Below are 14,225 nucleotides of genomic sequence, written 5' to 3' on the forward strand. Positions count from 1 at the left end.
ACTCTCCCCCCTCACTCCCCGCACCCTTTAATATCCCACCCAGTCTAATCCCACTCTCCCCCTCACTCCCCACACCCTTTAATATCCCACCCAGTCTAATCCCACTCTCCCCCCTCACTCCCCGCACCCTTTAATATCCCACCCAGTCTAGCCCCACTCTCCCCCTCACTCCCCGTACCCTTTAATATCCCACCCAGTCTAATCCCACTCTCCGCCTCACTCCCCGCACCCTTTAATATCCCACCCAGTCTAATCCCACTCTCCCCCTCACTCCCCGCACCCTTTAATATCCCACCCAGTCTAATCCCACTCTCCCCCCTCACTCCCCGCACCCTTTAATATCCCACCCAGTCTAACCCCACTCTCCCCCTCACTCCCCGTACCCTTTAATATCCCACCCAGTCTAATCCCACTCTCCCCCTCACTCCCCGCACCCTTTAATATCCCACCCAGTCTAACCCCACTCTCCCCCTCACTCCCCGCACCCTTTAATATCCCACCCAGTCTAACCCCACTCTCCCCCTCACTCCACACCCTTTAATATCCCACCCAGTCTAATCCCACTCTCCCCCTCACTCCCCGCACCCTTTAATATCCCACCCAGTCTAACCCCACTCTCCCCCTCACTCCCCGCACCCTTTAATATCCCACCCAGTCTAACCCCACTCTCCCCCTCACTCCCCGTACCCTTTAATATCCCACCCAGTCTAATCCCACTCTCCCCCTCACTCCCCGCAACCTTTAATATCCCACCCAGTCTAATCCCACTCTCCCCCTCACATCCCCGTACCCTTTAATATCCCACCCAGTCTAATCCCACTCTCCCTCTCACTCCCCACACCCTTTAATATCCCACCCATTCTAATCCCACTCTCCCCTCACTCCCCGCACCCTTTAATATCCCACCCAGTCTAATCCCTCACTCCCCCCGTACCCTTTAATATCCCACACAGTCTAATCCCACTCTCCTGCGCACTCCCCGCACCATCTAACCCCACTCTCCTGCTCACTCCCCGTACCCTTTAATATCCCACCCCATCTAACCCCTCTCCTGCTCACTCCCCCTTTATATCCCACCCAGTCTAACCCCACACTCCCCGTACCCTTTAATATCCCACCAATCACACGGGTGACCTTTCAATACCACCAAGTGGCCGGTTTCTTCATGCGCGACCCAAGCCGGTGCATGCCAGCGGGCTATTTGAGCGCGAGAGACCTCATAACCAAGTATGGTCCTCCCAGAAAGGGACCAGACCAAGTTAGACACAGCGCCGCCATACCAGGTGACCACCACAATTGTGCTCCAGGCAACCAGAGGGCAACGCCACGAGATAGGCCGCGTGTAGCTTTCAAAGCTCAAACAGCCCTTCCGGATCAGCCGGTGGACATGAGGGATAGAGGGAGTGCAGCGAAGGTTCACCAGACTGATTCCTGGGATGGCAGGACTGTCGTATGAGGAGAGATTGGGTCGACTAGGCCTGTATTCACTAGAGTTTAGACGAATGAGAAGGGATCTCATTGAAACGTATAAAATTCTGACAGGGCTAGACAGACTGGATGCAGGGAGGATGTTTCCCCTGGCTGGGGGGTCTAGAACCAGGAGTCACAGTCTCAGGATACAGGGTAGGACATTTAGGGCTGAGATGAGGAGAAATGTCTTCACTCAGAGGGTGGTGAACCTGTGGAATTCTCTACCACAGAAGTCACTGAATCTATTTAAGAAGGAGATAGATAGATTTCTAGACACAAAAGGCATCAAGGGGTATGGGGAGGGAGCGGGAATATGGTATTGAGAGAGAGGATCAGCCATGATCATATTGAATGGTGGAGCAGGCTCGAAGGGCCGAATGGCCGACTCCTGCTCCTAATTTTCTATGTTTCTAGTTCTACCCGTGGGAAGTATGGCCATGCCAAGCCTGTTAAACATCTTGTGCATGCGGGCACTGCCTGCCCAGCTTCCAGGATATTTTGGCACCTTTTATCGGTCGACATTTTACATTGAAAGTGCCTGCGGAATCGAGTCTGTAAATACAGGAAACTCTCGATTTGCCGGCACCTAAATAACCGGAAATCTCTGTTAACCGGCAAAATTCATGAGTAGGTTCAGGTAAGTTTTACTTCATATTAGTGGCCGTTCCTGGATCTGTGGCTGTGTAACCAGGGTGCCTGCACTTGTTGCTAAGCAACAGGGACGCTTGGTCTGTGGCTGGAGTTCCTGCAGCTGTTGCTAAGCAACAGGGAAGCCTGGATTTGTTGCTGTGTACGGAGCTCTCGTACCTTTTAAACTATACCTCTCTGTAATCCGGACTTTTTGATAAACCGGCACTACGCCGGTCCCGGATAAAAAAAAAGTTTCCTGTAATTGCCTGTAACACTGCAGTTGGAGGCTCCGGCCAGTAGGTGCTGCTGCAGAGCGGGTTTCTGAAATCTCTCCCTCCACTTTGCAAAGAAAAGTAACCCCACTGACCGAGTGTGGGCAGTGCCGCGGGGCCGTTCGCTGATCCCAGGGAAAACCTGGGCTCCAGCGGTTTGAGAGACACTTTGTGTTGGGTTAGAGAGAGAGTCACGTGGAGGCGACACTTACGTTTCATTTCAAACCTGGGCCCAGCTTCAGACAGCTCGATGTTCTTGTGATCCACCTTCTTGTACACGTGATGCCTGGGTTGGGAAACAACAGAAAGTGGCGGTTAACAACCAATGACACGGGAGAGCCATTCGACCATGGGGGGGGGGGGGGGGGGGTGGGGAAGAATCACAGCCCGACTCGGCCCTTAGCCGACATGCACGGGAGCAATTTGCGGAGGAGACGCGGCAACAAAATTCCTGGCTGATTCTCCCCTCCCTAACCCGTCACTGCGGCTGAGAACTAACTCCAACAGGATGGGGGGGGGGGGGTGGGGGCTACACTTCAAAATAAAAAAAAGGAAGCAATTCACTGGCTGTGAAGTACTTTGGAATGTGTCAGCCGTGGCTCAGTTGTGAGCACACTCGCCTCCGAGTCAGAAGGTTCTGGGTTCAGGTCCCACTCCAGAGACTTCAGCACATAAATCTCGGAGGGAGCGCCGCACTGTCGGAGGGGCGGTACGGAGGGAGCGCCGCACTGTCGGAGGGGCGGTACTGAGGGAGCGCCGCACTGTCGGAGGGGCAGTACTGAGGGAGCGCCGCACTGTCGGAGAGGCGGTACTGAGGGAGCGCCGCACTGTCGGAGGGGCGGTACTGAGGGAGCGCCGCACTGTCGGAGGGGCGGTACTGAGGGAGCGCCGCACTGTCGGAGGGGCGGTACTGAGGGAGCGCCGCACTGTCGGAGGGGCGGTACTGAGGGAGCGCCGCACTGTCGGAGGGGCGGTACGGAGGGAGCGCCGCACTGTCGGAGGGGCGGTACGGAGGGAGCGCCGCACTGTCGGAGGGGCGGCACGGAGGGAGCGGCGCACTGTCGGAGGGGCGGTACTGAGGGAGCGCCGCACTGTCGGAGGGGCGGTACTGAGGGAGCGCCGCACTGTCGGAGGGGCGGTACGGAGGGGGCGCCGCACTGTCAGAGGGGCGGTACGGAGGGGGCGCCGCACTGTCGGAGGGGCGGTACGGAGGGGGCGCCGCACTGTCGGAGGGGCGGTACAGAGGGGGCGCCGCACTGTCGGAGGGGCGGTACTGAGGGAGCGCCGCACTGTCGGAGGGGCGGTACGGAGGGGGCGCCACACTGTCGGAGGGGCGGTACGGAGGGGGCGCCGCACTGTCGGAGGGGCGGTACAGAGGGGGCGCCGCACTGTCGGAGGGGCGGTACTGAGGGAGCGCCGCACTGTCGGAGGGGCGGTACGGAGGGGGCGCCGCACTGTCGGAGGGGCGGTACGGAGGGGGCGCCGCACTGTCGGAGGGGCGGTACTGAGGGAGCGCCACCGAGGGAGCGCCGCACTGTCGGAGGGGCGGTACCGAGGGAGCGCCGCACTGTCGGAGGGGCGGTACTGAGGGAGCGCCGCACTGTCGGAGGGGCGGTACTGAGGGAGCGCCGCACTGTCGGAGGGGCGGTCTTTCAGATGGGATGTGAACATTGTCAGCAAGGATAGCATTTATTTCCCATCCCCAATTGCCCTCGAGAAGGAGGTGAGCCGCTGTTCTTTGTAGCTGTTTGTTACAATTGAGTGGCTTGCTCGGCCATTTCAGAGGTCTGGAGTCACATACAGGCCAGACCGGGTCAGGACGGTAGATTTCCTTCCCTAAAGGACATTAGTGAACCAGACGGGTTTTTACAACAATCCGATCGTTTCATGGTCACCATTACTGAGACTAGCTTTTTATTCCAGATTTATTTATTTAACTGATTTTAAATTCCCCAGCTGCCGTGGTGGGATTTGATCTCCAGATTATTAGTCCAGGTCTCTGGATCACTGAAACGTTAACTCTGTTTCTCTCTTCACAGATGCTGCCTGACCTGCCGAGTATCGCCAGCACTTTCTGTTGTTGCTCTGGATTACGAGTCCAGTAACAGACCCACTATACTACCGCACCCGATTTATCTGGTCATTATCACATTGCTGTTTGCGGGAGCTTGCTGTGCGCCAATTGGCTGCCGCGTTTCCTACATTACAACAGTGACCACACTTCAAAAAAAAGTACTTCATTGGCTGTAAAGCGCTTTGGGATGTCCGGTGGTCGTGAAAGGCGCTATAGAAATGCAGGTCTTCCTTTCTTTGCCCCGCGACAGGCGCTACATTAATGCAAGTTCTCCTCCTCCTTTCCAAAACTCCTACAACTGGACAACCCCACACCCCCAAACCAGATACAGCAGGCTGATGAAAGAGAGAAAGACAGAGCAACAGTTCAGGAGGGCCAGAGGAGGCAGCTCGGAAATTGCAGAATGAGTTGGAGAAAATATTTTAAGTGGGCAGGAGAAAACTTAATTGTGACAAATGGAGAGTACTTGCACACAGGAAGCAACAACAAGGGAACACACTCGGTGAATTGTGTTGAAATAGGCAAGGGTGAAGCCGAGAGAGATCCAGGCGTCTCAGGAGACTCAACAAGAGAGGAGCCAATGTTCGATGTTACTGACAAGACGGTAGAGAACAAGTCAAAGGAAGTGGCGTCCAAACCGTACACGGCTCTGGTCCGACCACAGCTTGAGCACCGTGTCCAGTTCTAGTCACTGAAACACAAGGGAGATATTAAGGGAACAGTAGTGTACTGGTAATGTCACTGGACTAATGATCCAGAGACACGATTTCAAAATCCCACCACAGCAGCTGGGCAATTTAAATTCAGTTAATTAAATAAATCTGGAATAAAAAGCTAGTGTCAGTAATGGTGACCCTGAAACGATCGGATTGTTGTAAAAACCCATCTGGTTCACTAATGTCCTTTAGGGAAGGAAATCTACTGTCCTGACCCGGTCTGGCCGATATGGGACTCCAGACCCACTGCTATGTGGTTGACTCTTAACTGCCCCTCTGGAATGGCCGAGCGAGACACTCGGTTGCAACAAACCGCTAGGAGTCAACCACACGGACTGCAGCGGTTCAAGAAGGCGGCTCACCACCACCTTCTCAAGGGCGATTCGGGGTGGGCAATAAATGCTGGGCCTTGCCAGCGACGCCCACATCCCAGGAACAAATAAAAAAAATTACCTTTATTGGGGTTTTTAAAATGGTGAGAGACTGGGAAAAGTTGGTGTTCAGAGGGACCTGGGTGTCCTTGGACATGAATCACTGAAAGTTAACGTGCAAGCATTTAGGAAGGCAAATGTTATGTAAGCTTTTATTACAAAAGGATTGGAGTACAAGAGTACGGAGGTCTTAGTGCAGAAAGGGATGTGGAAAACTTTCAGATTCCTCAACACCAACTCGGGCTGGCAGCCGAGGATCGGAGGCTTCGAGGAGACCCCGTGATCACCGCACGCAGCCAGAGCCCCCCCCCCCAGCGTACCTGAAGGAGATGTGGTCATCCTGGTTCGCAAACGTGATCACCCGCCGGCTGCTGTCTTTAGGGACCGGGAATAAATACTTCAGGATGCTGGATATCTGCGGGATGACAAGGCAGCACTCAGGCAGGAAGCAGACAAAGCGACAAGTGATCAGCCGCTGGCAACCGACCCTCAACATGGGATCAAACGGCTTTAATAATATAACAACACATCACGACCAGGTCCAACTAGACACCTCGCACCAGGTGTGGCAAAGGGCTGTCCTCATCAAACACTCCCAGGGCAGGTACAGCACGGGTTAGATACAGAGTAAAGCTCCCTCTACACTGTCCCATCAAACACTCCCAGGGCAGATACAGCACGGGTTAGATACAGAGTAAAGCTCCCTCTACACTGTCCCATCAAACACTCCCAGGGCAGGTACAGCACGGGTTAGATACAGAGTAAAGCTCCCTCTACACTGTCCTCATCAAACACTGCCAGGACAGGTACAGCACGGGTTAGATACAGAGTAAAGCTCCCTCTACACTGTCCCATCAAACACTCCCAGGGCAGGTACAGCACGGGTTAGATACTGAGTAAAGCTCCCTCTACACTGTCCCATCAAACACTCCCAGGGCAGGTACAGCACGGGTTAGATACAGAGTAAAGCTCCCTCTACACTGTCCCCATCAAACACTCCCAGGGCAGGTACAGCACGGGTTAGATACAGAGTAAAGCTCCCTCTACACTGTCCCCATCAAACACTCCCAGGGCAGGCACAGCAGGGGTTAGATACATACACTGTCCCATCAAACACTCCCAGGGCAGGTACAGCATGGGTTAGATACAGAGTAAAGCTCCCTCTACACTGTCCCCATCAAACACTCCCAGGGCAGGTACAGTATGGGTTAGATACAGAGTAAAGCTCCCTCTACACTGTCCCATCAAACACTCCCAGGGCAGGTACAGCACAGGTTAGATACAGAGTAAAGCTCCCTCTACACTGTCCCATCAAACACTCCCAGGGCAGGTACAGCACAGGTTAGATACAGAGTAAAGCTCCCTCTACACTGTCCCATCAAACACTCCCAGGGCAGGTACAGCACGGGTTAGATACAGAGTAAAGCTCCCTCTACACTGTCCCCATCAAACACTCCCAGGGCAGGTACAGCACGGGTTAGATACAGAGTAAAGCTCCCTCTACACTGTCCCCATCAAACACTCCCAGGGCAGGTACAGCACGGGTTAGATACAGAGTAAAGCTCCCTCTACACTGTCCCATCAAACACTCCCAGGACAGGTACAGCACGGGTTAGATACAGGGTAAAGCTCCCTCTACACTGTCCCATCAAACACTCCCAGGGCAGGTACAGCACGGGTTAGATACAGAGTAAAGCTCCCTCTACACTGTCCCCATCAAACACTCCCAGGGCAGGTACAGCACGGGTTAGATACAGAGTAAAGCTCCCTCTACACTGTCCCATCAAACACTCCCAGGGCAGGTACAGCACAGGTTAGATACAGAGTAAAGCTCCCTCTACACTGTCCCCATCAAACACTCCCAGGGCAGGTACACAACGGGTTAGATACAGAGTAAAGCTCCCTCTACACTGTCCCATCAAACACTCCCAGGGCAGGTACAGCACAGGTTAGATACAGAGTAAAGCTCCCTCTACACTGTCCCCATCAAACACTCCCAGGGCAGGTACACAACGGGTTACATACAGAGTAAAGCTCCCTCTACACTGTCCCATCAAACACTCCCAGGGCAGGTACAGCACGGGTTAGATACAGAGTAAAGCTCCCTCTACACTGTCCCCATCAAACACTCCCAGGGCAGGTACAGCACAGGTTAGATACAGAGTAAAGCTCCCTCTACACTGTCCCATCAAACACTCCCAGGACAGGTACAGCACGGGTTAGATACAGGGTAAAGCTCCCTCTACACTGTCCCATCAAACACTCCCAGGGCAGGTACAGCACGGGTTAGATACAGAGTAAAGCTCCCTCTACACTGTCCCCATCAAACACTCCCAGGGCAGGTACAGCACGGGTTAGATACATACACTGTCCCATCAAACACTCCCAGGGCAGGTACAGCATGGGTTAGATACAGAGTAAAGCTCCCTCTACACTGTCCCCATCAAACACTCCCAGGGCAGGTACACAACGGGTTAGATACAGGGTAAAGCTCCCTCTACACTGTCCCCATCAAACACTCCCAGGGCAGGTACAGCACGGGTTAGATACAGAGTAAAGCTCCCTCTACACTGTCCCCATCAAACACTCCCAGGGCAGGTACACAACGGGTTAGATACAGAGTAAAGCTCCCTCTACACTGTCCCATCAAACACTCCCAGGGCAGGTACAGCACAGGTTAGATACAGAGTAAATCTCCCTCTACACTGTCCCCATCAAACACTCCCAGGACAGGTACAGCACGGGTTAGATACAGGGTAAAGCTCCCTCTACACTGTCCCATCAAACACTCCCAGGGCAGGTACAGCACGGGTTAGATACAGAGTAAAGCTCCCTCTACACTGTCCCCATCAAACACTCCCAGGGCAGGTACAGCACGGGTTAGATACAGAGTAAAGCTCCCTCTACACTGTCCCATCAAACACTCCCAGGGCAGGTACAGCACAGGTTAGATACAGAGTAAAGCTCCCTCTGCACTGTCCCATCAAACACTCCCAGGACAGGTACAGCACGGGTTAGATACAGGGTAAAGCTCCCTCTACACTGTCCCATCAAACACTCCCAGGGCAGGTACAGCACGGGTTAGATACAGAGTAAAGCTCCCTCTACACTGTCCCCATCAAACACTCCCAGGGCAGGTACAGCACGGGTTAGATACAGAGTAAAGCTCCCTCTACACTGTCCCCATCAAACACTCCCAGGGCAGGTACAGCACTGGTTAGATACAGAGTAAAGCTCCCTCTACACTGTCCCCATCAAACACTCCCAGGGCAGGTACAGCACTGGTTAGATACAGAGTAAAGCTCCCTCTAGATGCCGAAAGGGTGTTTCCCCCTGGCTGGAGAGTCTAGAACCAGGGGTCACAGTCTCAGGATAAGGGGTCGGCCATTTTGGACTGAGATGAGGAGAAATTTCTTCACTCAGAGGGCGGTGAATCTTTGGAATTCTCTGCCCCAGAGGGCTGTGGAGGCTCAGTCGTTGAGTATATTCAAGACTGAGATCGAGAGATTTTGGGACACTACGGGAATCAAGGGATATGGGGATCGGGCAGGAAGGCGGTGTTGAGGTAGAAGATCAGCTAGGATCTTATTGAATGACAGAGCAGGCTCGAGGGGCCGAATGTCCTACACCTGCTCCTATTTCTGTTTTTAGGACCTTGTACAGCCAGCAGAGATTTCCATCCCATCAAATTGGTCTGGTCCAGAGGTGTCTAACTCACAATTTAAACGGCTAATCTGGAAAGCGGCAATAAAAATGGGAAGACGTGTCTGCAGGATCCCCGATCACCTCCCAGAGTAGGGTAACAGATAAAGAAGGGAAGAAACTTGTCTTTCTTAACGTGCCATTCCCGATTCAACATGTCTCAAAGCGCGTCACATGCAGTGAATTACTTTTGAAGTGCTATCACTGTTATGCAGGCAAATGTGGCAGCCAGTTTGAACACAGCAAGATCCCACCAACCGCAAGGCGATAAATGGCGGTGATAGTGGATTGGCGGTTAGGATCAGATCAGCCATGATCTTATTGAATGGCGGAGCAGGCTCGAAGGGCCGATTGGCCTACTCCTGCTCCTATTTCTTATGTTCTTAAATGACCCGATAACCAGCACCACCAAAAATACAGGTCGAGGGAGAAATGTTTTTTTTTTTTTTTATTTGTTCGTGGGATGTGGGCGTCGCTGGCAAGACCGGCATTTATTGCCCATCCCTAATCGCCCCTTGAGAAGGTGGTGGTGAGCCACCTTCTTGAACCGCTGCAGTCCCGTGTGGTGAAGGTGCTCCCACAGTGCTGTTAGGGAGGGAGTTCCAGGATTTTGACCCAGCGACGATAGATACATAGAAGATAGGAGCAGGAGTAGGCCATTCGGCCCTTCGTGCCTGCTCCGCCATTCGATGAGATCATGGCTGATCCTTTAATTCAGTATCCCGTCCCCGCCTTCTCTCCGTAACCCTTAACCCCTTTTGCCCGTAGAAATATATCTAATTCCCTCTTAAATATATTTAATGAGCTGGCGTACACTGCCCTCTGTGGCAATGAGTTCCACAGGTTCACCACTCTCTGAGTGAAGAAATTCCCCCTCATCTCTGTCCTAAATGGTTTAGCCCTTATCCTTAAATTATGTCCTCTAGTTCTGTTCTCACCCGCCAAGGGAAACATTCCTTCTGCATCCAGTCTGTCTAGACCTGTCAGAATTTTATACACTTCTATGAGGTCCCCTCTCAATCTTCTAAACTCCAGTGTGTACATCCCTAAACTACATAGTCTCTCCTCATAGGTCATTCCCGCCATTCCTGGTATCAGCCTGGTGAATCGCCGCTGCACCCCCTCCATGGCAAGAACATCCTTCCTCAGATGAGGCGACCAAAACTGTACACAGTACTCGAGGTGTGGTCTCACCAGTGCCCTGTACAGCTGCAGCAAGGTATCCCTGTTCCTGTATTCTAACCCTTTTGCTATGAAGGCCAGCATACCGTTTGCCTTCTTGACCGCCTGTTGCACCTGCATGCTCGCCTTCAGTGACTGGTGTACAAGAACACCCAGGTCTCTCTGTACTTCCCCCTCTCCCAATCTATTGCCATTTAAATAATAATTTGCCCTCCCGTTCCTGCACCCAAGGTGGATAACTTCGCACTTGTCCACATTATAGTGCATCTGCCATTTATCCGCCCAATCGCCCAGTCTGTCCAAATCGCTCTGGAGCTTCCTGGTCTCTTCCTCTGAGCCCACCCCCCCTCCTAGTTTAGTGTCGTCTGCAAATTTGGAAATGCTGCATCCGACTCCCTGATCCAGGTCATTAATGTAAATTGTGAACAGCTGGGGGCCCAGGACAGATCCCTGTGGTACCCCACTTGTTACTGCCTGCCATTCAGAAAATGAGCCGTTTATTCCAACTCTCTGTTTTCTATCTGACAGCCAGTTCCCTATCCACGCCAAAACTTTCCCCTTTACGATGAAGGAACGGCCGATATATTTCCAAGTCAGGATGGTGTGTGACTCGGAGGGGGACTTGGAGGTGGTGGTGTTCCCGTGCGCCTGCTGCCCTTGTCCTTCTAGGTGGAGGAGGTCACGGGTTTGGGAGGTGCTGCCGAAGAAGCCTTGGCGAGTTGCTGCAGTGCATCTTGTAGATGGTCCACACTGCAGCCACGGTGCGCCGGTGGTGGAGGGAGGGAATGTTTAAGGTGGTGGATGGGGTGCCGATCAAGCGGGCTGCTTTGTCCTGGATGGTGTCGAGCTTCTTGAGTGTTGTTGGAGCTGCACTCATCCAGGCAAGTGGAGAGTATTCCATCACACTCCTGACTTGTGCCTTGTAGATGGTGGAAAGGCTTTGGGGAGTCAGGAGGTGAGACACTTGCCGCAGAATACCCAGCCTCTGACCTGCTCTTGTTGCCACAGTATTTATGTGGCTGGTCCAGTTAAGTTTCTGGTCAATGGTGACCCCCAGGATGTTGATGGTGGGGGATTCGGCGATGGTAATGCCGTTGAATGTCAAGGGGAGGTGGTTAGACTCGACTCTCGCTTGTTGGAGATAGTCATGTTGGCGTGGGACACCGGGAAAACTCCCCCTGCTCTTTTCCCAATTGTGCCTCCAACTGAACAGACTAGCGGGCCTCGGTTTACCGTCTGATCCAAAAGATGGCACGTGGGCGAGAGACTGTCCCCGCGAGTGTCGGCCTGGATTACGGGGCTCAAGCCCTGGAGTGGGGCTCGAACCCACGACCTTCTGACGCGAGAGAGGAGAGCGAGACCGACTCCGACTGGACCAAGCTAACACTGAGAAGATGCGGTAAATGAAGCGATTGGCTTTTTAAATGTGTGCGGACTGTAGGAGAGAGCAGAGACCGCGAAGGGGGGGGTGGCAAGCAGAGCCTCAGCAAGGTGGCCCAGGCCCCCTTTGCACAGCGGACTTACCCTCTGGCCGAGCCGCGAGGTGAGGTTGTGGAAGATGAGGTGCGGGTACGCCTCCGACATGGTGCCAATGTCCGGGATGTCGTGTCGCATCACCACGTTGGAGAGGGTGAAGTACGCAGTTGGACCAAAGGGCAGGTGGCATACAATAAGCGCGTCTGGAAGAAGCAAGGAGGGCGGGGGGAGAGAGAGAGAAAAAAACGGGTTAACAGAGACTTAAGAAGGCAGCATCCAGAACGTACGAGATTCCCAGGCACCCTTCAGACCCACAGGAATATCACCACAGGCTTCCAATCACACACTCTCGCCACACACAGCACCATATAACCGGCACTCAGAAGCCTTTCCACCATCTACAAGGCACAAGTCAGGAGTGTGATGGAATACTCTCCACTTGCCTGGATGAGTTGCAGCTCCGACAACACTCAAGAAGCTCGACACCATCCAGGACAAAGCAGCCCGCTTGATCGGCACCCCGTCCACCACCTTAAACATTCACTCCCTCCACCACCGGCGCACCGTGGCTGCAGTGTGGACCATCTACAAGATGCACTGCAGCAACTCGCCAAGGCTTCTTCGGCAGCACCTCCCAAACCCGCGACCTCTTCCACCTAGAAGGACAAGGGCAGCAGGCGTCTGGGAACACCGCCACCTCCAAGTTCTTCTCCGTGTCACACACCATCCTGACTTGGAAATATATCAGCCGTTCCCTCATCGTCGCTGGGTCAAAATCCTGGAACTCCCTCCCTAACAGCGCTGTGGGAGCACCTTCACCACACGGACTGCAGCGGTTCAAGAAGGCGGCTCACCACCACCTTCTCAAGGGGCGATTAGGGATGTCCTTGCCAGAGATGCCCACATCCCAGGAACGATTTTTAAAAAAAAATCTGCAGCTTCAACACAGCAAAACATCCCAAGGGATTGGATGGCGGATTGGCCACAAACTATGAACTGGAAAGCAGTTGAGGGGGCTGAACGTGGAGCCCAAGAACCAAGCTTTGAGGGGGCTTCTGGAGGCGGAGCGGGATTGGAGCTTGGGGGTTGTTCTGGTGGAAGGCTCCGATGGTGGGGCAGGGAGGGGGAGGAAAGAGAACGCACAGGAGCACGGTTGGAGAAGCAGAGGGTGCCGGCTGGGAAGGAGGGCTGGAGCGGGTTGCAGAGGTCGGGGGCACAGAGCCACACGGGGATTGGTTGACAAGGAGGAGGATGGTGAGATGATTGGCCTGGAACGATGGGAGATGGTGCAGGAAGGCGAGAGTGGGTGGGGTGGGGGAAGAAAAGGTGAAGATCAGCGAGTGGAACAACGTAGAGCAGGGCGAGAACTGGTCAGGGTTTGCACGGGGCAGAGCCAGGGAGAGAAAATCGGCCCATTTCCCCCAGCTCAACATCGTCCCCCAGTGGACCCCATCTATCCCAGCACACTCCCCAGTGGACCCCATCTATCCCAGCACACCCCATTCGATCCCAGCACACTCCCCCAGTAGACCCCATTCTATCCCAGCACACTCCCCCAGTAGACCCCATTCTATCCCAGCACCCTCCCCCAGTGGAACCCATCTACCCCCCCCCCCCCCACACTACACCACTTTTGGTCGCACACGTTAACGGATATCTGACCTGGCACGCCCCGGTGCTCGTGCACAATGAGGAGGTCGGTCACTTCGTTTGCCTTGCACGCCTGTACGAGCGCGCCGATCTCGTGCTTGCCCCGGTTCATGCGCTGGCCGTTTGGGAAGATCAACTTAAGCTCCTGAAACAAGAAAAGGGGAAAATCCGGGGATTCAGACCCACCAGGAGCCAGCCAACCCAGAGCGAAAACAAGCTGAGCATCACGCCTCAGAGATTATGCCACTACCCAACACACGCGGAATCGAGCATCAATCCCCAGGCCTTGCTCTCTGCCACGGCATTAAATCACTGCCGCATCTACTGCCAAGCCATTGGGGGGGGGGGGGGGGGGGGGGAAAAGAGAGTTAGTAATTATTTGGCGATTGTTACAGTACTGCAGAAATATTGAACTTCAACTCACTTTAAACCAGCTGCTGAGGCCTCGTCCCTTCCCCCTCACCCAAAAGTTCCCGATGAGTGATGATCTGATAGCCATTACAGAGACGTGGTTGCAAGGTGACCAAAGCTGGGAACTGAACATTCAGGGGTATGAGACATTTCGGAAGGATAGGCAGAAAGGAAAAGGAGGCGGGGTAGCTCTGTTAATAAAGGATGAGAT

The 14,225-nt window shown here is 53.9% G+C and overlaps 1 protein-coding gene across 1 annotated transcript in view; it reads right to left on the reverse strand.

Moving 5' to 3' along the window:
* The window catches only part of imp4 (IMP U3 small nucleolar ribonucleoprotein 4), a 28,451-nt gene that overhangs the window by 3,639 nt on the left and 10,587 nt on the right, over positions 1-14,225 (reverse strand). Inside the window, exons 3-6 of the mRNA XM_085979063.1 lie at positions 13,616-13,748; positions 12,002-12,156; positions 5,914-6,008; positions 2,585-2,658 (exon numbers count right to left, since the gene is read on the reverse strand). Coding sequence (XP_085835189.1) covers positions 2,585-2,658; positions 5,914-6,008; positions 12,002-12,156; positions 13,616-13,748 — 457 coding nt within the window. The remainder of the gene's footprint in view (positions 1-2,584; positions 2,659-5,913; positions 6,009-12,001; positions 12,157-13,615; positions 13,749-14,225) is intronic.

This window comes from Somniosus microcephalus, unplaced genomic scaffold, assembly GCF_052327205.1.
Source record: "Somniosus microcephalus isolate GS21.2 unplaced genomic scaffold, FLI_Smic_1.0 unresolved_chr7, whole genome shotgun sequence".
NCBI classification, from domain to species: domain Eukaryota; kingdom Metazoa; phylum Chordata; class Chondrichthyes; order Squaliformes; family Somniosidae; genus Somniosus; species Somniosus microcephalus.